Source organism: Salvelinus namaycush, chromosome 2 (assembly GCF_016432855.1).
Source record: "Salvelinus namaycush isolate Seneca chromosome 2, SaNama_1.0, whole genome shotgun sequence".
Taxonomy (NCBI): domain Eukaryota; kingdom Metazoa; phylum Chordata; class Actinopteri; order Salmoniformes; family Salmonidae; genus Salvelinus; species Salvelinus namaycush.
In genome coordinates this window covers 71,394,038-71,417,506 of record NC_052308.1, presented here as the reverse complement: position 1 = coordinate 71,417,506, position 23,469 = coordinate 71,394,038, and the positions used below count along the sequence as shown (strand labels likewise).

At 48.7% G+C, this 23,469-nt stretch overlaps 1 protein-coding gene across 4 annotated transcripts in view; it reads right to left on the bottom strand.

Annotated features, from left to right (window-relative positions):
- Positions 1 to 320: 320 nt before the first annotated feature.
- The window catches only part of crebbpa (CREB binding protein a), a 69,915-nt gene continuing 46,766 nt past the window's right edge, over positions 321 to 23,469 (bottom strand). Inside the window, exons 10-33 of one of the 4 annotated variants that reach the window (XM_038960427.1) lie at positions 20,942 to 21,131; positions 20,694 to 20,756; positions 20,363 to 20,484; positions 19,418 to 19,621; positions 18,833 to 19,165; positions 18,317 to 18,505; positions 18,027 to 18,195; positions 17,380 to 17,498; positions 13,708 to 13,947; positions 12,868 to 12,956; positions 12,058 to 12,138; positions 11,834 to 11,890; positions 11,147 to 11,224; positions 10,975 to 11,042; positions 10,043 to 10,193; positions 9,325 to 9,471; positions 8,315 to 8,428; positions 8,028 to 8,193; positions 7,448 to 7,615; positions 7,038 to 7,199; positions 6,658 to 6,815; positions 5,950 to 6,073; positions 5,481 to 5,733; positions 321 to 3,854 (exon numbers count right to left, since the gene is read on the bottom strand). In XM_038960427.1, coding sequence (XP_038816355.1) covers positions 1,729 to 3,854; positions 5,481 to 5,733; positions 5,950 to 6,073; positions 6,658 to 6,815; positions 7,038 to 7,199; positions 7,448 to 7,615; positions 8,028 to 8,193; positions 8,315 to 8,428; positions 9,325 to 9,471; positions 10,043 to 10,193; positions 10,975 to 11,042; positions 11,147 to 11,224; positions 11,834 to 11,890; positions 12,058 to 12,138; positions 12,868 to 12,956; positions 13,708 to 13,947; positions 17,380 to 17,498; positions 18,027 to 18,195; positions 18,317 to 18,505; positions 18,833 to 19,165; positions 19,418 to 19,621; positions 20,363 to 20,484; positions 20,694 to 20,756; positions 20,942 to 21,131 — 5,571 coding nt within the window. In that variant the 3' untranslated portion in view covers positions 321 to 1,728. The remainder of the gene's footprint in view (positions 3,855 to 5,480; positions 5,734 to 5,949; positions 6,074 to 6,657; positions 6,816 to 7,037; positions 7,200 to 7,447; positions 7,616 to 8,027; positions 8,194 to 8,314; positions 8,429 to 9,324; positions 9,472 to 10,042; positions 10,194 to 10,974; positions 11,043 to 11,146; positions 11,225 to 11,833; positions 11,891 to 12,057; positions 12,139 to 12,867; positions 12,957 to 13,707; positions 13,948 to 17,379; positions 17,499 to 18,026; positions 18,196 to 18,316; positions 18,506 to 18,832; positions 19,166 to 19,417; positions 19,622 to 20,362; positions 20,485 to 20,693; positions 20,757 to 20,941; positions 21,132 to 23,469) is intronic. The other 3 variants (XM_038960436.1, XM_038960451.1, XM_038960443.1) reach the window with 3 other exon arrangements.

Genomic DNA, 23,469 nt, shown 5'->3' with positions numbered 1-23,469 from the left:
CTATGGGACTCCCAATCACAGCCAGTTGTGATACAGCCTGGATTCGAACCAGGGTGTCTGTAGTGAATCCTCAAGCACTGAGATGCAGTGCGTTAGATCGCTGCGCCCCTCGGGAGCCCGTTTTACCTGAAATTGGCATGTCTTCTTGAGAGATTATTGAATGACGCCCACATACTCACTTTACCTGTTCTCATTCTAAGACTGCCCTAATACTCACTTTTCCACTCATTTTCAAAAACACGCTCACAACCTCATCCTAGTTCAAGTATGCTATCAAAATTGCAGGGCAAACAATCCCACAAACCACGATGACACAGAAGTATAACTCCAAGTGTTTTCTGTTGCACAGTTTATTTAACAATATGGTATATAAGTAAGAAATGAGTCTTTAACCAGTTTATACAGTGATTTCATTCGCTCTTCCTTATATTTATAATATTTTTGCTTAATAACAACTTGCATGATTTACAATATGGAGCTAGGAGAACGTAACCCACCCCAAGTTTTATTCAAGTTTGTGTTTTTGAGAGAGGGGAATGAGGATGGAGGGTTGATAGACAGCTGGACTATTTATTTATCTCTTTTCAAAACAAACAAGCAGTCAAGCAGTGAACACCCATTCCCCCTCAGGATAAGAGTCAGTTGTCTGTTCTCTTTATATACTTAACTTTACACAACAAATTATGACAAACTTTTTAAATGACAGAACCACAATTTTCTACATCCGCAAGTCAAGACAGAGATTCCGGTTTCCAGGCTAGTGAGATTTTGTCCTTGTTTTGTTGTGTATGTGTTTAGAGAGTTTGGCATTCCAAGTATGTGTGTGTCAAGTGTTTCTGCATAAATGCCAGTGTATTACAAACTGCCATAGTCCATTTCCTATTTCAATACAAATGGATAGTTCTCCTCGAACACACACACACGTCACAAAGAGGAAAAAGAGTCGCTCTCTCTCAAATACAGGTGGATCTATAAAAATTGTAGAACACTTTAGATTACAATTGCCAGGGCTACATCTGGAATGGCTCCCTATTCCTTATATAGTGCACTACACTATATTGGGAATAGGGAGACATTTTCTGGATGTATGTCCCAGGAATGAGAAGAGCTTGAGAAGAAAAAAGAAACCTATGCCGATTCCCAGACAAAAAATATTTTACGGTCTCAACACAAAACAAAAAAATGCTTTACTTAAAAAAAAGGTACAAAATTAAAAGTATGAATACTATAATGCAATTGTTTTGTACATTTTCTTTAAAAAAAGAAAACGAAAAAGGCATGACATCATACCAAATACCAAACAAATAAAACAAAGTCTGAGCACATTTTGGTCTCAACCAAAAAAAAATATATTCTTTGTGATTTAAACAGCAATTTGCAAAATCCCGACTCATTAGGAAGAAGAAACACCAGTTTTAGGAAACATCAACATTCCCCTATAAGTGTTGGCATTTTTCATTTTATCCCATTTTCTCTCTTTTTACATCTCTTGAAACTTTGTACATGTCAGTAAAAAAAAGAGGAAAGAAATTATTTTTCATGAAAGGGGACGGGCCCAGAGTCCGAGTACATCAGTGGAGGATGGGGAGAGTGTGGTTTGTTTCTGTATGCATCCCAAATGGCACCCTATTCCCTACATAGTGCACTAATTTTGAGCAGGGCCCTAGTGCACTAATTTGGAATAGGGTGTCACCTATTTGGGACACAGCCCAAGTCTCCTGTTTAATGCTACAATCCCTCCACAAACTTCTCCAGCGTATCTCCTGTCGTATCCCCTCCCGTGCCCAAGTCATTCTTCAACCCTCCTCTGGCGGGCGTGTTCATCTGCGATAGCATAGCGCTCTGCTCCGTCAAGTGTCCCTGGTCCATGGAGCCAGGCATGGGGCCCCCCAAGCCCGGGTGGGGGGACCCCGGGTGGGATGAGGGCTGAACCTGGGGCGAAGGGCTGGAATGTGGGGGTTGTTGCGAGGGCGGGCACGGGGATTGTACAGGTGCAGGGGACCGGTTGGAAAGGGCATTGGCCATGGGGGACTGGCCAGGGAGGTGAGCTCCAGGCTGGGGCTGGCTGGCCAGTAGGTGGGCCTGGGGACTCATGGTAGGGCTAGGCAGGACCGGGGAGCCGCCCATCTGCTGCTTGAGGATGGCCTGTTGGTTAGAGATACCCTGCTGTTGTTGCTGGAGCATCCGCTGGTGCAAGAGGTTCTGGGTGGTGGAGGTGGGGTCCATGCCCAGGCCAGATTGACCCATCTGGGCCATGGGAGGGAGCTGGCCCTGGGCATGCATGGCTAGCTGCTGCATGCGGAGCCGAGAGTAGCTAGCCGTCTGGCCTTGGGTCTGGGGAGGGAACGGACCTGGATGGGCCTGCTGCTGTTGTTGCTGTTGCTGCTGCTGTTGTTGCTGCTGCTGTTGTTGCTGCTGCTGTTGTTGCTGCTGCTGCTGCTGCTGTTGTTGTTGTTGTTGTTGCTGCTGCTGCTGCTGCTGTTGCTGCTGCTGTTGCTGCTGCTGCTGTTGCTGCTGCTGCTGCTGCTGTTGCTGCTGTCGAAGGAGCTGTCTCCGGTAGAGCTCCTGTATCTGGGCAGCGTTGGGTTGGGGGTTGTGTCCAGGGTTCATGAGTTGCCCCTGGGGTCCTAAGGCAGCCATCCCTTGGGCGGTGGGTTGTTGAGGCTGCTGAGGGGGCATCCCGGGCCTCTGCCCCCCTCCGGCCCCAGCCTGCATCGCCGGCTGGGCTCCCAACATCCCCGGCTGCTGTTGTTGCAGGGGGTTGCTGGCATGGTACTTGGCCGTTCTCTGTTTGATGAATGCCGCCATGAGCTGAGGGTTGGACTTCAGGATGTTGAGGACCTGCTGCTGCTGCTGGGGTGAGCTGGGGGACTTGAGGGTCATCAGGAGGTCCTGGAGGGCATTGGGGGCGATGGCCCCGGGTCTCTGGGATGGCGTCTGGGGTCTGGGACCCCCCGGCTGGGGGACTAGCATCCTCTGAGCCTGTTGCTGAGGAGATATCATGGGTCTCTGTTGCATCGGTATCCCCTGCTGGGGTTGACCCACCTGAGGAGGGACTACAACTCCTGGTTGTCCAGGCTGAGCTCCCGCTATGGCTCCCCCAGTGGTGGGCCACTGACCTGGGGCCATGGGCTGCTGCATGCCCTGGGGCCCTCTGGGTCCCACCATTTGACCCCCAACCATCTGCATGGGTCCGGCCATGCGTTGCTGCTGCTGGGGGTTCTGCTGGGGGTTCTGCTGGTGCAGGCCGTTCATGTTGACCCGGTAGTTCTGCTGGTTCTGCTGCTGCGCCTGGGCCACCATCTCAATGTGCCGCGCCATCTTGACCGCAGCGAGAGGGGGTTGTTGTTGAGAAGGTTGTTGAGGTTGAGGGGGTGGCTGGGGTTGGGGAGGTTGCGGGGGGAGAGGTGACTGCTGCTGGTGTAAAGGAGACACTTGAGGTCCCCCCTTGCCCTGGGAAGCTGGTGTTAGGGGATGACCGTTGCGAGGAGGGAACACTGGTGACATACCTGCAGCGTTTGGGGTCTGCGGCTGGTTTGAAAGTGGTTGTTGGGGGGTTTGGGGTGTGTTAGGCTGGGGGTGTGAGGGGGTGGTGTTGGGGGTTGTAGTGGGGGCCTGAGGGGGGGACGGTAAGCTCTGAGGCATTGCTCTTCCCTGCATGGTGGCCATTCTTCTCCTCATCATCTGAGCCTGCTGTAAGCGGTGCTGGAGCTGCTGCTGCCTAAGCTTGTGCTTGATGTTAAGACAGAATGGTACAGGACACTTGTTCTCCTGGCAGTGCTTGGCATGGTAGCAGCACAGAGCGATGAGCTGCTTGCACACGGGGCAACCACCGTTAGTCTTCCTCTTGCAACCTAAAATAGATAAGATATGTTATTGTCAATTGTCAAGGATACATCTAAGTGTACCCCCCTGAGAGACACATGGATCCACAAAGGTTAACTTCTTATGGCTGCAGGGGCAGTATTGAGTAGCTTGGATGAAAGGTGCACAGAGGTGCCCATAGTAAACTGCCTGCTCCTCAGTCCCAGTTGCTAATATATGCATATTATTATTCGTATTGGATAGAAAACACTCTGAAGTTTATTATGTCTGTGAGTATAACAGAACTCATATGGCAGGCAAAAACCTGAGAAGTTCCACTTCCTGTTCGAATTTTTTCTGAGGTGGCAGATGTTCAACCAAGCTCTCATTGAAATTACAGCGAGATATTGATGAGTTTTCACTTCCTACGGCTTCCACTAGATGTCAACAGTCAATAGAACTTTGTCTGATGACTCTAATGTGAAGGGGGGCCGAAGGAGACAGGAATGAGTAATCACTGCCACGAGCTGACCATGCTTTCACATGCGCGTTCACATGAGGAGGACCTCCGTTCCACCGCTCATCTGAAGTCAATCTAATTCTCCGGTTGGAACGTTATTCAAGATGTATGTTAACATCATTCTAAAGATTGATTCAGTACATCGTTTGACATGTTTCTACTGACTGTTACGGAACTTTTGGACATTTCGTCAAGTTATAGTGGACGCGCTTTGTGACTTTGGAATTGTTTACCAAACGCGCTAACCAAAGTAGCTAATTGGACATAAATAACGGACATTATCGAACAAATCAAGCATTTACTGTGGACCTGGGATTCCTAGGACTGCATTCTGATGAAGTTCATCAAAGGTAAGGAAACATTTATCATGTATTTTCTGGTTTCTGTTGACCCCAACATGGCGGCTAATTTGGCTATTGTTCTGAGCTCCGTCTCAGGTTATTGCATGATTTGCTTTTTCCGTAAAGTTTTTTTGAAATCTGACACAGCGGTTGCATTAAGGAGAGGTATATCTATAATTCCATGTGTATAACTTGTATTATCATCTACATTTATGATGAGTATTTCTGTTGAAACGATGTGGCTATGCAAAATCACTTGATGTTTTTGGAACTAGTGAATGTAACGTGCCAATGTAAACTCAGATTTTTTGTTATAAATATGAACTTTATCAAACAAAACATGCATGTATTGTGTAACATGAAGTCATATGAGTGTCATCTGATGAAGATAATCAAAGGTTAGTGATTAATTTGATCTCTATTTCTGCTTTTTGTGAAAGCCATCTTTCGCTGGAAAAATGGCTGTGCTTATTGTGGTTTGGTGGTGACCTAACATAATCGTTTGTAGTGCTTTCGCTGAAAAGCATATTTGAAATCGGACACTTTGGTGGGATTAACAACAAGATTACCTTTAAAATTATATAAGACACATGTATGTTTGAGGAACTTTAATTATGAGATTTCTGTTGTTTGAATTTGGCACCCTGCACTTTCACTGGCTGTTGTCATATCGATCCCGGTAGCGGGATGCAGCCATAAGAAGTTAAGAGGACAGGGTCAGTCGCAGTGCCGTGCCCTTGGAGCAGTTTTGGGGTTAAGTGTCTTGCTCAAGGGCACAACGGCAGGACACTGATGCCAGCAACCAATTTCATTACCTTTGGTGTGCTGCACCACGCGCTTCATCTTCTGGCAGGACGGCAGGCTGCAGTTGGCGTTGCGACACTGGCAGGCGTGAACCAGGGACTGGATGCAACGCTGGATGCTGAGACGGCGTGACTCCTGGGGGCTCTTAGAGGCCTCGCCGGCGCCGCCCGCTCCATTGCCGTCGTCGTCCAGCCCCAGGCCCCACTTGACCATCTGGTGCTCGTGGCCCTTGGCGGCGTAGCAGTTGATACACAGGTCAAAGTCCTGCAAGGAGAGGTGGGGGTTAATACATGCATGGGCAGATGTAAGTGACAGAGAGCACAGCTATTGCCTGCTTGCTCTTTAGGGTCTAGGCCGGGTTACTGTAAAGCACTTTGACAACCGGCTTCATGAAATTCATTTGATTGATTGGGACACAGGAACATGGTATAAATCTCCCAAGACGGTGAGGATGTATGCGCACATGTGTGTGTCTCTTACCTCACATACGGTACAGTGCCAGCGTGTCTCCACGTGGTGTTTACACTCGTTGCAGGTGTAGACGAAGCGGTCCTGACCCTGGTTGTGCAGCTCCACCAACATGCACATGGTGCTCCACTTACACCTTATGGGAACAAATGGTAGGAATTCATCAACCAATGGTCCTCTATGGCAGGGGTTTTCAAACCTCTCCTCGGGGACCCCCAGTCGTTCCATGTATTTGATCTATTCCACAGCTAGCACACCTGATTCAACTTGTCAACTAACCAGCCTTGAATAGGTGAATCAGGTGAGTTAGTTCTGGGCTACAATTAAATTGTGAAACGTCTGGTGGTCCCTGAGGAGAGGTTAGAAACCATTGGCCTACGGAAACGCTCTACCTTACCATCTGAGAGCCACTCCATCCATCAAGCAATTTTAAAACTGGCTTAAAAATACCAAAACTCACTATCAGACTATCTCTGTGAAGGCCTTTCAGCATCTACCATTGTTGCTTTAGCTGGCTCGATTCTTACTGAGTGTTTCCTTTTTATTGATACATTTAGGACACTTAACAGAGGCTCTTATCCAGAGCGCCTTAGTCAGTGCATTCAACTTAGGTAAGTCAACAGTCATAATTGTTAAATTCTAACGTAGGATTCAAGAGGTAGAACTTTGAGATTCCTCCATTATGAAAAGCACTATACAAATCAAAGCTATTATCATTACCTTCTGAGAGAGCTGAACTCCCAGTGCTTGTCCCGGGCCAGGGTGAGGAAGGCGTCACGGCCGTCCATCAGGTCACAGTTCAGCAGGGGGTCAGGGTCCATGATGGGGGGCAACATGTTGGCCATCTGGGCCGAGTGCAGGTGGATCACAAAGAACACCTGGAGGGAGAGAGGAGAGAAATACTCTTGAAGAGAGAAGAGAGCATCACTCAATTCCTGATTGTTTGCCATTGGGTTTGGGTCAGGCCAATAATATCCCAGCTCAGAGATTATAGAAGAGAACCTACACATGGCACCATTCTAAGAAACAACTTCATAAAACAGTTAAAGCCATTGAAAGACGACATGCATTTCAAAGCAAGCGTGTTGACGTCATCATACCTCTTTGTGTTTGTCGAGGCTGGCGTAGAGCTTCTGGGACAGGTCATTGGCTACATTCGGCATGCCAGGCTTCTTCTTATTGGTTCGGCTCACGCTGCCCTTGTTCTTATTGGTCTTCTTGCTGTTCTTCTTCTTGGCGTTCTTCGTGTCCCCTGGCGTGCCCTGAGGGGAAAAGAGGGAAGAGTTAAAAAAATATGGCAAATTAACAAATTTGGACAGTGAGGGCACAAACATTCACCGCATGCATGTTATGCATTCGACTAATAAATTATTTCACATTAATAAAAACATTTTAAGACAAATTTGACTAGACAGGTAGGAGTTATGTATTCATGTAGGGAGGTTAGCTATTGATAATGATGTCTCTAGTACTATCATCGGTCTACCCTATGACTCGTCTCTCCTCCCACCTCAGGTGTGTCGGAGCAGGTTACGTTCTCCTCCTTCTTCCTCTCTTCCGCCTCCTGTTCCAGCTCCTTGATGCTCTCCTCCAGCACGTTGGGCCAGAAGTCCCCCTCGAAGTAGGGCATCTCGTTGGCCCCCGTCAGACAGTCCTCTGTCGCCTGCTTGAAGATGTCCTGGAGAAAAACATAGAAGAAGATTACTTTAAATGTCCAATGGACACAAATGTTCAACTAATATGAGTCTTCTGCTTGGCTGGTTGTTGCTGTTCTAGCCCTATTAATACATTCAGAAATCTCAAAACACTTTAGAGGTTGAAGGCTTGGTTGGCCCGGTTGCAGAGAAGACAACTTTCCCAAGGCCAAGGCTGGGGACTCAACTGTACAAAGCCTACAAGATAGGCCTGAAATGCTTTAGCCATTGAGAGGCCTGCCTTTAAGTCATGGAGGATCCTCTCCACGAAAGCAGTATCCAGCATCTTCTTGTGCCACTCCTGCAGCCTCTTGGGCTTGGGGGATCTAACTTTAACCCTTAATCCTTACCTTAATCCTAACCTTAATCCTAACCATAATCTTAATCCTAAATCACCTTGAAGTCATGGAGGATCCTTTCAGCGAAGGCCTTCTCCAGCATCTTCCTGTACCACTCCTGCAGCCTCTTGGGCTTGGGGATCTTCTGGTCGGCAGGGTGACAGTGGAAGATGTAGTCGTCCCCCTCGCTGGGGGGGCACGCCCAGATGTGACCCTGAGAGTAGCTGAGGGGGAGAAGAGACAACGGTTGGTTGTTTTGGTAGGGACATTTAATGCAAGTGGGGAGTTACTTCCATCAAGTAAAGTGCTTTTACTTGAGAACTGCAATATGAATGCATTTCATACCCGAGTTTCTTTACATACTCCAGGTAGCCAATAAGGATCTCATGATAGACGGCCGTCCTTAGCAGTCGAGGTTTGAAGAAGTGAATACTGTCCAGGTAAGATATGTAAACCCGTCTGTGGAGGAAGACACAGGAATAAACAAATGTCATCAGTTAGTCAGTCATTTCCATTAAGTCATCAATTATTTCAACACATTTATAAAATGTATACATTTATTTATTTAATATGTTACTACTGAATCAAGGGTCTACCAACACATCACATACCGTGTAGCCCATTACAGGTACTCCGGACCAGCCCCATGTAGGGGGTACAGGTACTCCGGACCAGCCCCATGTAGGGGGTACAGGTACTCCGGACCAGCCCCATGTAGGGGGTACAGGTACTCCGGACCAGCCCCATGTAGGGGGTACAGGTACTCCGGACCAGCCCCATGTAGGGGGTACAGGTACTCCGGACCAGCCCCATGTAGGGGGTACAGGTACTCCGGACCAGCCCCATGTAGGGGGTACAGGTACTCCGGACCAGCCCCATGTAGGGGGTACAGGTACTCCGGACCAGCCCCATGTAGGGGGTACAGGTACTCTGGACCAGCCCCATGTAGGGGGTACAGGTACTCCGAACCAGCCCCATGTAAGGGGTACAGGTACTCCGGACCAGCCCCGTGTAAGGGGTACAGGTACTCCGGACCAGCCCCGTGTAAGGGGTACAGGTACCCCGGACCAGCCCCGTGTAAGGGGTACAGGTACTCCGGACCAGCCCCGTGTAGGGGGTACAGGTACTCCGAACCAGCCCCATGTAAGGGGTACAGGTACTCCGGACCAGCCCCATGTAAGGGGTACAGGTACTCCGGACCAGCCCCATGTAAGGGGTACAGGTACCCCGGACCAGCCCCGTGTAAGGGGTACAGGTACTCTGGACCAGCCCCATGTAGGGGGTACAGGTACCCCGGACCAGCCCCGTGTAAGGGGTACAGGTACTCTGGACCAGCCCCATGTAGAGGTACAGACCTGGTGTTGGGGAAGGAGCAGTCCGAGCCGTACTCCTGAACGTGCATCCCGAAGAAACACACATCCACGCCGTCGATCTCCTCAAAGGCAAAAAGCGCTTTGGTTCTGTAGGGGAAGGTCTCAGACATCTCACCGGTATCCACAAACCTGACCAGAAAAAACAGAAAGACAGACGTCTGTCTACATCGAACATTAACCACATGTGTCAAAGAGGCCAAACTGAGTGGGCGGCAGGTAGCCTAGCAGTTAAGAGCTTTGGGCCAGTAAACGAAAGGTCGATGTGCCCTTGAGCAAGGCGCTTAACCCTAATTTGCTCCTGTAAGTCCCTCTGGATAGGAGCGTCTGCTAAATATGAACTGATCATTGAAGGCAGTAACAGGGAATGTTTACAGTCTGCTCAAACATGCAGGTTCAACAACATGGGATTTAAGAGATGAATATATGATCATTAGGTTTTATGTGGTGTATTCTTATCTCTTGGGATCTCTGCAAAGCCAAAGTCAAACAAGGGTGCCGACCACACTGTTGACTGGCAACAATAAAACAGGAGCGTGGACAAATATTTTGTGTATTCATTATGTTGAGGTACAGACAACACTTCCTTACATGCTGTGAAAGTGCCTGCACAACTAAAGTAGTGCAATAAATGTGTATACCGTCAGTACTCTAAAATGTTAGGTAGTGCACTACACGTGCGTGTCCACTCCTCAGTCTCTACCTGGATTTCATGCCAGGTTTGACCTCTGTAGTTTTGTCAGAGCTTGCCACCACTCGTACGTACACCTCCCCTGCCTCAGGGTGGTTCTGCCTCTTCAGATACTTATTCACCCGGTCCTCGATGTACATGCCCAACCGCGTCGTCTGCAACCCTACACACACACACACACACGGAGAGAGATTGGTCCAAAAGGTCACAAACCAAGCCTTCATTCAGAAGGACATGTTTTATGTATGAATAAATGTGCAGACAGAGTCTAATTTAGCTTAATGCCATGTGCATGGAAAGGTCAAACACGCTCTCTGGTACTACAAATACCAGAGGCAAAACCGCAAATGTGTGGGTGAGAGAGAGCTACTGCAGGTAATTGGAGACCGCCAGTGATGTCATAAGTCCATGACATTTACCATATGGAAGTGGTTTGTCATATAGAGAAAGGCTTCTGTAAAGCTTGAATAACTAGGCTATTAAAAACTGACGTTCAAAAAGATTTCGGCTTTTTAAAAAATGTTATATTGCATGACGAATTGGCTAAGTATTCCAATACTCTTAAAGGGGAAATCAGCAATTGCTACATCAAATTATGACCTTGAAGGATTGATACAGTGTGTACACATTGATTATTGAAAAATATAACTTATAAATGGCTCATGAGCTCAGTTCAACCATCGTACCCCATCAGAACCCAAAATAAGCTGTTTTACTCTAATGTTTGAAAACAAAGTAAATGTAACCAAACACTATATAGCCTATATTAACACTATATTTTTGATACCACAGATGGTCAGTCCTTGCATCCATAGCTTGGTCTATGAATTTGAAAGCCCCATCACTCAGCTTTGTACCGAAACAGGGGCGGGGATTATTGTTTCAACTGCGGATTGCCACTTTAAGATGGGGCTTATAGCCAGGGAATGGAAAAGAGGACGTACGTTTTGCAGAAAACTTGTTGTCTTTCCGTGTTTTCCCACTCTTCTTCAAACAGTTGTCACAGATGAATCTGCAGAGTGAGAGAAAGAAAAAGAGTCATTCATGTAACTGGTATCGAATAGAACTTCTCACCACCATTTTGTGACACTGTCAGAGGTTAGGCTGAATGTTTACCCGGATGGCCAGATGACGTCATAGTGTAGAACACATATCTGATGCATCTTCCGTCCGCAATCTTTACAGTCAACAAACCTGGTGACAAAAACACCACATCTTGGTTTACTACAGAAACCCATTAACAGCTATACCCGTTATGTCCCCCATTTAGGTCAACAACTTCTCTTCTTGTTTGTTTCAATTGTACTGTTCACGATATGTAAGAGTGCTGACTGGCTTGACTGCTAGAACAGGAAGCCATAGAGAGATCAACATTCACTTAATATTCCTCCAGTTCTTACGCACGTGCAAGCAGACCAATGCAAGTGCGCCTTTGTAGGAGGGGTTGGAACACAATACTCATATGTAGGCCATTATTCATTTATATATTCATTCATTTTTAAAAAAAATGATACTTTTTGTTATAATAAACCTCAAATATGTAAATAGAATGGAAATTAAAAGGTGCGCAAAAGTGGAGATCTATGAGTGGCTCTTATGTTGTCTATTGAAAATCAAGCACGTGGCCAAAGGTGTACATGTTGAAATGCTCCCCTAGGTGATATAAAACTAAACACCAGACGGTGCTTCAGAGCTGACCAGGAAGTCTAGTCAGGACATCTGCAGGAGCAGCAGGCTGATATGAAAGGTATATGGAGTGAGTGTGAGCCATACACATACAGATGGCTGGTTAAAGAGCCTTACGGTTCATGGTCTAGTGTATCGTTCTTCTTCCTCTCAAACTGGTCTTTACATATCATTCTGAGGAGGCAGAGAAGACAGCAACTGGTTAGATGACACGGTTAAATCATGACATGAAACAAACATTTACTGCAAATACCTGAATATAAAACAAGATTCTATTGGAGTTTGAATGAGATGAATGAAGTGAACCGGAGAACAAGTTAAGCAGAGACGGGTTGACTCACGTCTGTGGTTGTGCTGGGTCGTCCCCTAACGTCACATTGTGCCCCTGGATCTCATTGAAGCACTTCTCACAGAAATGATACCTGGAACAAGACGAGACACACACATACACTATAGCAACACGGAACACAGAAAATGGCACCAGGCCCAAAGAGCACTAACAGACATGGAAAACATCCACTTGCCTCAACTAGATATAACTGAATTGTGGTTGTCGTACCTAGCTGCCTTAAGTAGATGCATTAATAACTAAGTCACTCTGGATAAAAGTGTCTGCTAAATGTACAGATCTGAAATACGATGACTACCTAAAAAGGTTGTCAGTGCAAATGAACATCAGAAAAGTCATTCCTATGTCAGAGTTGTACAGTACTTGTACATTAAACTTCAATGCAAATCTTTCCATTAAAACTTGGGAGTGTCAGAACAGTAGACCATGCTGCAAGAGAGATCAGGGCCTGTATATTCATAAACCATTTCTGCCATTGAGTGCTGATCTAGGATCAGACCCCCCCCCCCCCCGATCCACGTTATCTTATGGCGTTATCTGGTAATCTAAAAGGCCAAACTGATCCTAGATCAGCACTCCTAATCGGAGATGCTTTATTAATACGGGCTCAGAGCATGCGGCCTTGTGTTACAGCGTTATGCTATCTATTCACACGCCACGGCCGCTGTGCTGCACAACCCCATCCCAACGCATGCAGAAGAAAATCTAGCTGAAGTTACATGTCCTGAACACCAGGTGGAGCAAGGGGGCAGTGTTCTGATTGAGCACTCTGCCATTTAGCGCAGAGAGAGGCAAGGCTTACCTGTTCTGGTAGCTGTAGTAGGTGCCGCCGGTTGGTATGGTGCACAACTGCTTACCATAACAGCAGAGAGTTTGAGGAGAGAACTCATACTGCAAAGGAAGTGGCCAACAAGAAAATGTTAGAATTCAGATTTGCAAGAAAAGTTCATTTCAGAGATGAAAACAATCTCTGCCTCCGATCCTCCACCCCTCCCTCCACCACCCTCCCATCCCTCCATCCCTTTCTCCACCACCCTCCCATCCCTCCCTCCCTTTCTCCACCACCTTCCCATCCCTACCTTTCTCCACCACCCTCCCATCCCTCCCTCCCTTTCTCCACCCCTCCCTCCCATCCCTCCATCCCTTTCTCCACCACCCTCCCATCCCATCCCTCCCTTTCTCCACCACCCTCCCACCCCTCCCTCCATCCCTTTCTCCACCACCCTCCCATCCCTCCCTCCCTTTCTCCACCACCCTCCCATCCCTCCCTCCCTTTCTCCACCACCCTCCCATCTCTCCCTCCCTTTCTCCATCACCCTCCCACCCATCCCTCCATCCCTTTCTCCACCACCCTCCCATCCCTCCCTCCCTTTCTCCACCACCTTCCCATCCCTCCCTTTCTCCACCACCCTCCCACCCCTCCCTCCCATCCCTCCATCCCTTTCTCCACCACCCTCCCATCCCTTTCTCCACCACCCTCCCATCCCTCCCTCCCTCCCTTTCTCCACCACCCTCCCATCCCTCCCTCCCTTTCTCCACCACCCTCCCATCCCTCCCTCCCTTTCTCCACCACCCTCCCATCCCTCCCTCCCTTTCTCCACCACCTTCCCATCCATCCCAGCCTCCCATCCCTTCATCTCACCTTGCGGCCGCAGCAGTAGCCAAGGCTCATCATAACGGGGTCTATCTCCAGCTCAAACACCTCGGCCAGCTTGGAGCAGAACTTGTAGACGCGGGACGTCTTGCGGTTGTAGATCCAGGCATTGTTGAACATGACCCAGATGTCTTCCACGTACTGCCAGGGTTCCTGGTACTGACCCGTGTCCAGCTTACGCTTTATGGTGGACAGGTCGATGGGGTTCTTCACGATGTCAAAGTAGTCCTGGAGGGAAGAAAGTCAGTTGTTCATCAGACCGCATCAGTCAATTGCTACACCTAACAAACATATGCAGACATATTTTCATAGAAAATAAAGTGAATATAACCCATGATTCATCCTAAAATATTAGCAGACCTGCCAACCCTGTCCAACTTTTTAGAGTACCAGACGCGCACGGCAAATTGGAGATTGACCTCGAGCGCGTAGTACGGGCCGAATTGGAGTTCTTTCCCCACCGCACACTCGTGCGAGAGCTGTTTGTTAGTCTGATCGCAATTATAGAATTGTACCAAATCAAGTCTATCAAAGGTTGGAATACTTTATTTGACAGCATTCCATTTACACACATCAACAAGATCTAATTAGAAAGAACAAAGGGCCTTTATTCTTGGAGTTTTTTTTATTTGATTAAACAAATAAGTTATTTGTTTAGGTACAAAATGTACAAACGTCTTATCCACGATAAAAAAATGTTTTTAAACTCTGATATGATAAGAACAAATGTTTGAAGCAGAGCATCAAAAACATGTTATCCATAATAAAAAGGAAAAAGCTATGATAGGAAACAGTGAGTGAGAACAAATCTTCAGAAGACCTTCAAATGTTCAGGAAACCATTTCCTAGACAGGTAGCTAGCAGATTTAACCTTACGCAGCAGGGTATCAGGGTAGACTTCTCTGTGGCAAACAGTTCTTCTGGCAATCATTGAAACCTTCTTGGTAACAAGGGCAATCAGCAGGTCTGTACTGAGGGAGGCTCTGTACTGAGTTTTGTTCTTCGAAACGAGACTGAATGTTCGTTCGCAGTCTGCATTGCTGTGGAAAATGACCAATATCCCCAGCATCACAGCCGAAAGGTCGGAGTAGACCAGGCTGCCCCCCCCTTTTCATTGTGCTGATTTCTCTGCAGGCCTGATCCGTGCGCATGTTGACCAGACTCTGCTCAAATGGTGTTGCCTAATAGTCTAAACTCATCTTCCACCCGATCAACAGAGGCTCCCTCAAGAATAATGCAGGGAAAGTGTGCCATGAAAAAGTTAAGGGATGAGAACTTGGCAGTCTGCCTGTTGGCAATGTCAGCGACCACTGCATGCTGGAGGAGCACATCTCCAAATGGAAATTTCAGCAACATGTATTCTACTGCAGAAGAAAATAAGTTTCTGACATCTGCATAGGTCTTCAGATCCAGCTTGCCTTGGCTTCCTAAGGAGGTGCGGGTGTCCTGGCCAATGGACAGCTCCTCGTCAGAAAGCTGGTTGTGTCTCTCCAGGTAGAGCGTAGGTTTGACACCAGTACATTTTATGTTCAGTCCTCTGAAAAAGTATTTTACAAGACATAAATAAAAGATTAATACTTTTAAGTAGGTTCAGTAGGCTACCGCAAAGAGAATCCGACCGCTGTTCAGTAGGCTACCGCAAAGGGAATCCGACCGCTGTTCTGGTCAGTAGGCTACCGCAAAGGGAATCCGACCGCTGTTCTGGTCAGTAGGCTACCGCAAAGGGAATCCGACCGCTGTTCAGTAGGCTACCGCAAAGGGAATCCGACCGCTGTTCAGTAGGCTACCGCAAAGGGAATCCGACCGCTGTTCAGTAGGCTACCGCAAAGGGAATCCGACCGCTGGTCAGTAGGTTACCGCAAAGGGAATCCGACCGCTGGTCAGTAGGCTACCGCAAAGGGAATCCGACCGCTGTTCAGGTCAGTAGGTTACCGCAAAGGGAATCCGACCGCTGTTCAGTAGGCTACCGCAAAGGGAATCCGACCGCTGGTCAGTAGGTTACCGCAAAGGGAATCCGACCGCTGGTCAGTAGGCTACCGCAAAGGGAATCCGACCGCTGTTCGCTAGGCTACCGCAAAGGGAATCCGAACGCTGTTCGCCAGAAGAGTCTGGTGTTTCAGCCTATGTAAAGGTGCCTATTGTATTTCTTTGCAGTGCATACATTATTTCAGAGTTTCAAAATGTATAAAATCTCAAATCTAGTGCAACGGCATTTTAGAAGCATTGCCTCCATAGCTAATACCGGACACTCATTCATTCTTCATCATTCAGTCTTCTAAACTCCCGACTCCATTTAATGCCAAGAGGTTTATATTTATTTTTCATTTTACTTTTGTAATGCTTTTTGTGACGTGGATCATAATTACAGTTACAGTCTCAGGTTGCGTGATCCTCGTAATGTTACGTGGAAAATACAACTAATGGGAGGCAGAATTAAATGTATATCACACACGCACAAATGCGAGTTATTTTTCGTATTTGCATTTAATTTATTTCACTAGCAAATGCGAGTGAACTGCTGGCACTTTAGAGCCCACTGAATGTCCATCTTATGTTCGCTAAAGTTAGCTTGACACACTTAGTGTTTACCTTTCCACAACACACGGAGTGGACTGTGTGTTTACGTACAGCTGACAGTCGGCAAACTCAACATCACAACAAACAGGAGGGGCAGACACGGGGTAGCTACGTCCAATAACGATGTATTCATCTCCATGTCCGTTGACACAAACTCTGTACATGTCTGTGTGTTGCAGTTTGAGAATCGGGATGTTAGATTTACTCAGAGGATTTATTTTGTATTCATGTTTTTATTTTATTTTATAAAAAACAAAATGTATCAGGCCCCATTCATTTCTGCATACTTTTAACTGGGATCTCGTACCTGCGTACAAGGACAGAGAATTGCGTAGTTGGTACGCAAAATGCATGCATGTTGGCAGGTCTGTATTAGGAGTAGAATTCAGATTTGCTAGAATGGAAGTTTCAGGTGGAATGACTAAATGGTATTTGAACTCTGTGGTTCTCTATGGAGTGGTTTAAGGGGTGGGCTACTTAGAGGGATGCCCTGCAACATGGGATCTACAGGCTGTCTGAAGGGTAGAGACTCTGGGTCCTGTCTGTAGCGTGTCTGTGTGTACTCACTGGGATGCCCTGCAACATGGGATCTACAGGCTGTCTGAAGGGTAGAGACTCTGGGTCCTGTCTGTAGCGTGTCTGTGTGTACTCACTGGGATGCCCTGCAACATGGGATCTACAGGCTGTCTGAAGGGTAGAGACTCTGGGTCCTGTCTGTAGCGTGTCTGTGTGTACTCACTGGGATGCCCTGCAACATGGGATCTACAGGCTGTCTGAAGGGTAGAGACTCTGGGTCCTGTCTGTAGCGTGTCTGTGTGTACTCACTGGGATGCCCTGCAACATGGGGTCTACATGCTGTCTGAAGGGTAGAGACTCTGGGTCCTGTCTGTAGCGTGTCTGTGTGTACTCACTGGGATGCCCTGCAACATGGGGTCTACAGGCTGTCTGAAGGGTAGAGACTCTGGGTCCTGTCTGTAGCGTGTCTGTGTGTACTCACTGGGATGCCCTGCAACATGGGGTCTACAGGCTGTCTGAAGGGTAGAGACTCTGGGTCCTGTCTGTAGCGTGTCTGTGTGTACTCACTGGGATGCCCAGTACCATGGGGTCTACAGGCTGTCTGAAGGGTAGAGACTCTGGGTCCTGTCTGTAAAGAGACTCTAGGGTGGGCATGAGGGCCTGGCGCAGCTCCTCTGGCTTAAAGACTGGAACAGATATGGAGAGAAAGAGATTTAATAGGTGTTTTTTTAATAAGTTTCATCCTAGACCAATTCCTTGTCCTGTCCCTAGTCTCTTCTTGAGGGAAGGAGAGAGATGGCTAGAGAGAGAGAGAGATGGCTAGAGAAAGAGAGAGATGGCTAGAGAGAATGGCGAGAGATGGCTAGAGAGAATGGCGAGAGATGGCTAGAGAGAATGGTGAGAGAGAGAGAGAAAGGTGGCCAGAATACAATTTTGATAAACTCCCATATCTATTGGGTGAAATACCACAGTGTGCATCACAGCAGCAAGATGTGACCTGTACCACAAGAAAAGGGCAACCAGTGAAGAACAAACACCATTGTAAATACAACCTATATTTATTTTCCCTTTTGTACTTTAACTATTTGCACACCGTTACAACACTGTATATAGACATATGACATAATGTCTTTATTCTTTTAGAACTTTTTTATTGTTTATTATCCATTTCACTTGCTTTGGCAGAGAGAGGAGAGGAGAGAGAGAGAGCTCACTTTTTCTCCGTGACTGAGAAGGGGATGATGACACTGTGCCGTTGGCTCCTCCCCCCTCCTCCTCTTTGGGCTCAGTCTTCATTTCCAGCTTCTTCTCCTCAGTCTCCATTGGCACCTGCTTCTCTTCTGGCTCCTCCTTCACTGACAGGGAACCAGAGTCCTCCTCAGTCTGCAAACAGGAAGTAAAGATGGGCGATTAATAAAGCTAGGGGAAATGCCTTGTTTACAGTATAAACCATGTGATTCATAGCTTCTATTTCTATGATTCAACATTGTCTAACAAAACACACCTCCATCTTGGGCTCGGTCTTGCCACTGGCCGACTCAAACTCCCGCTGGTCCCTAAGCCGCGGCTCGGCCTTGGTCTCCTGGGCCGGCAGGTCCGGCAAAGCATGCTGGGAGTGTGAATGCAAGTCGCCGCTGGCAGCAGAAGCTGGGGTGGGCACCCTGTTATCCAGACTGGCACCTGTCTGAGAAAGCTGAAAGAGAGAGAGAAGGAGAGAGCGCCAGAGTGAGAGGAAGAGCGAGAAAAAAGGAGAGTGAGCAAAAGAAAGAAAGAGGGAAAAAGGAGGAATAATAAAAAGAGGGTGAAATGAGCAGTTAGTAGAAAGCAAGTTCTTCACAATTTGTGAAATCAGTGAGTGAGAGACTAGTGAGTTTGGTGGACTGGTTGTCATGCAGCTAGAACACAAGATGGCATGGTCAAAAGGTCAACCAGAAAGGGTTGAAGGTGAGAGGTTACAAAGGGATGTCGTAGGTAGAAGTTCAAGGTGGAAGGGCATGCCATGCGGTCTCAGGGCTCTCACCGGCGTGGTCGGGGGCTGCACTGTAGGAAGCTCCGGTTGGGGTTGGGACTGAGTCTGTGGCTGGAGGGGGGTATGTGGCTGGGGTTGAGGAGGCTGGGTCTGGGTCAGGTTTGGGCGGGGAGGGGTGTTGGAAGGACCAGGACCGGGGGTGGAAAGGGTGGGGGTTGAGCTGCGGCTGGAGGGCTTGGGGGGCTGCAGGTTAGTTGTGGGCCCCCCTGTGGAGGAAGAGGGTGGAGGAGTGGAGCGCAGGGGGGGCTGGGAGGGGAGCTGGGGGCCCAGGGGACCAAGTGCACTCATGGGGAGGTTAGCACTCTGCTGCTGCGGCGACTGCTGCTGTAGGGAGAGAGAGGAGGCACACACACACACAACAGAAGACGACACAGAACAACGATTACATACACATAAACCAAACACACACAGAGACTTGAGTTAAGAAGGGAACCTCATGATAGTCAGTGTGTGAGTTGTGACGGTTACTGATTTTAGTGGGAAATTGAACCCCCCCATCCATCTCTCACCCTTGTGACAGTAGCCCAGGCCTTCCCTCCCACCATCTATCTAACCCTCACTCCCTTTATCTCTCACCTGTGTGACAGCAGCCTGTGCTGGGGGCTGGCCTAGACCCAGGTTGTTAGCATTCATGGTGCCAGAGGTAGAGGGGGGAAATGGGATCTGAGGGGGATGGAATTGACTATTTTGATTGGCTGTCTGGCCCACCATGCTGCCGCCGCCGCCGTGGGCTCCCAGCATGCCCTGGGCCTGTGGCATCCGCGAGGGAGACAGACCCATCTGAGGAGGAGAGAGTGTTACCGTGGTAATAGCAGAACCAATCAATCAAATCCTAGATATACACAAACACAATGAAGCGTAAAGAGTAGTATGCCAGCCTTAATGCTATAGTCGGGGGCCCCTAAAATACAGCATAATTTCAATATATCCCTTCAAGCCTATGTGAATACCAATTTAAAATCTGAATACAACCAGTTTGCCATTTCAATTAGTCACTGTGCCATCTCTTCCAGACAGCACCAACAGAGGGGTTGTCTATAAGGGGAGAGATCATCAATTATCACTACGAGAGCTCTCGACAAGGCGGCGTCATCAGTGAGCAAGCGGCGCTCTGACTGACAAAGCACTAGGAAAACTAAAATAAATGGCGCGTTGTGTGCTGAAACGTGACCCCTGTAACTCCCGCATCCCACGCTACGGTTTTACTAAAGAACAGTCGCTGTGATGCTGCTGAGCGTTAAGAGGGAATGCTGGGAGTACAAACTCTCCATCCCCATCTCTCCATCCTTCCCCCTCTCTTTCACATCCCTTGTTCTCTCCATTCTTCTCTCTCCACCCCCCCTCTCTCAGTCAGTCTTGGTACAACAGTAAACCATGCCAGCAGTGCTGTACCTCAGAGGGGTGGTGCTGCTGCATCATTTCACCCTATTCCCTACATAGGGCTCTGGTCAAAATTAGCGCACTATGGGAGGTGTTGACAGGACACCCTTGTATATCCTAGTGTGTGTGTGTGGTACTCACGGAGGGGACGGAGCCCATGTTGATCTGTGTGGGGTGGTTCATGGGGGAGGCGGCACGGGGCCCTAGAGGCTGCTGGGACATCTGGATGTTGGGCAGGGCCATGGGGCTGAACTGATTGAGCCCTGCAGAGGAGAGGTGGAACACAACGTCAGTCAAGACGTGCGCCCTCACCACGCACACGCGCGCCCTCACCACGCACACAGGACATGACGCACAACACACCTGTAGAGAGATGCCAAGCGCATACATCAAATTGATCGACACGAATACGCAGATTCATACCACACACACAAATTGCCTTAAGTAAGAAAACCTAGGGTGGGGTTGGTACCTTGAACAATTTGCATGCGATTCATGATCTGATTTGGCACATTGGGCATAGACACAGGTCCATCTGAGGAAGATGAGGAAGCAGAGAAAGACAGCAGGATAAGGTAAGGGTTGGAGAAGAGCAGCAAACAAAGATGGCAGAAAAGCAACCCCCCAAACAGTTCCAGAAAAGCCCTGGCTTTGGACTACCCACCACCACCACTACCACCTCCAGAATGTTAGGGTTTAGGGTTATGGCTTGGTACTCACTCTGTGGCCTAACAGACTGCCCAGGGCCCAGGGTGTTGGGCTGCGGGAGACCTCCAGGCTGCTGTTGGGCTCCTGCAGCCGTCAGAGGCCCCTGGTTGATGATCTGTTTCTGGAGCCGAGACCTCCTCTTCTCCTCCAGCTCCTTCTGGATTTTATAGATCTTCTCTGCCAGAAAGTGGTAGTATTCATCCTGCAGGGGAGACAACAAATGAATGAATAAAATGGTTGGGTAATGTAGTTCAAAACAATCTAGCAGTCTAAAAACTACAAACTATTAGAATGCATAAAAACTAGTTTACCACCAGTATGGCTCATCAACTTCAGTGCTCAAGTGTTGGTAAGAGCACAAACTGATAGAACAGGTAAGAGCACAAACTGATAGAACAGGTAAGAGCACAAACTGATAGAACAGGTAAGAGCACAAACTGATAGAACAGGTAAGAGCACAAACTGATAGAACAGGTAAGAGCACAAACTGATAGAACAGGTAAGAGCACAAACTGATAGAACAGGTAAGAGCACAAACTGATAGAACAGGTAAGAGCACAAACTGATAGAACAGGTAAGAGCACAAACTGATAGAACAGGTAAGAGCACAAACTGATAGAACAGGTAAGAGCACAAACTGATAGAACAGGTAAGAGCACAAACTGATAGAACAGGTAAGAGCACAAACTGATAGAACAGGTAAGAGCACAAACTGATAGAACAGGTAAGAGCACAAACTGATAGAACAGGTAAGAGCACAAACTGATAGAACAGGTAAAAGCAGGACACTGAGGACTATTCAAGGGGCTCGTTTCTGGGGAATGTGAGCTGTGGACCCTGCTGTGGGCAGACTCATCCATGTCCCCCTCCACCTTCCCAGTGCGCGCGTCATACCCTAATGTGGGCAGACTCATCCATGTCCCCCTCCACCTTCCCAGCGCGCGCGTCGTACCCTAATGTGGGCAGACTCATCCATGTCCCCCTCCACCTTCCCAGCGTGCGCATCGTACCCTAATGTGGGCAGACTCGTACATGTCCCCCTCCACCTTCCCAGTGCGCGTCGTACCCTAATGTCCCCCTCCACCTTCTCAGCGCGCGTCGTCTTACCCTAATGTTGGCAGAATCGTACGTGTCCCCCTCCACCTTCCCAGTGCGCGCGTTGTACCCTAATGTTGGCAGACTCGTACATGTCCCCCTCCACCTTCCCAGTGCGCGCGTTGTACCCTAATGTTGGCAGAATCGTACATGTCCCCCTCCACCTTCCCAGTGCGCGCGTTGTACCCTAATGTTGGCAGAATCGTACATGTCCCCCTCCACCTTCCCAGTGCGCGCGTTGTACCCTAATGTGGGCAGACTCGTACATGTCCCCCTCCACCTTCCCAGTGCGCGCGTTGTACCCTAATGTGGGCAGACTCGTACATGTCCCCCTCCACCTTCCCAGTGCGCGCGTTGTACCCTAATGTTGGCAGAATCGTACATGTCCCCCTCCACCTTCCCAGTGCGCGCGTTGTACCCTAATGTTGGCAGAATCGTACATGTCCCCCTCCACCTTCCCAGTGCGCGCGTTGTACCCTAATGTTGGCAGAATCGTACATGTCCCCCTCCACCTTCCCAGTGCGCGCGTTGTACCCTAATGTTGGCAGAATCGTACATGTCCCCCTCCACCTTCCCAGTGCGCGCGTTGTACCCTAATGTTGGCAGAATCTTACATGTCCCCCTCCACCTTCCCAGTGCGCGCGTTGTACCCTAATGTTGGCAGAATCGTACATGTCCCCCTCCACCTTCCCAGTGCGCGCGTTGTACCCTAATGTTGGCAGAATCGTACATGTCCCCCTCCACCTTCCCAGTGCGCGCGTTGTACCCTAATGTTGGCAGAATCGTACATGTCCCCCTCCACCTTCCCAGTGCGCGCGTTGTACCCTAATGTTGGCAGAATCGTACATGTCCCCCTCCACCTTCCCAGTGCGCGCGTTGTACCCTAATGTTGGCAGAATCGTACATGTCCCCCTCCACCTTCCCAGTGCGCGCGTTGTACCCTAATGTTGGCAGAATCGTACATGTCCCCCTCCACCTTCCCAGTGCGCGCGTTGTACCCTAATGTTGGCAGAATCGTACATGTCCCCCTCCACCTTCCCAGTGCGCTCGTTGTACCCTAATGTTGGCAGAATCGTACATGTCCCCCTCCACCTTCCCAGTGCGCGCGTTGTACCCTAATGTTGGCAGAATCGTACATGTCCCCCTCCACCTTCCCAGTGCGCGCGTTGTACCCTAATGTTGGCAGAATCGTACATGTCCCCCTCCACCTTCCCAGTGCGCTCGTTGTACCCTAATGTTGGCAGAATCGTACATGTCCCCCTCCACCTTCCCAGTGCGCTCGTTGTACCCTAATGTTGGCAGAATCGTACATGTCCCCCTCCACCTTCCCAGTGCGCGCGTTGTACCCTAATGTTGGCAGAATCGTACATGTCCCCCTCCACCTTCCCAGTGCGCGCGTTGTACCCTAATGTTGGCAGAATCGTACGTGTCCCCCTCCACCTTCC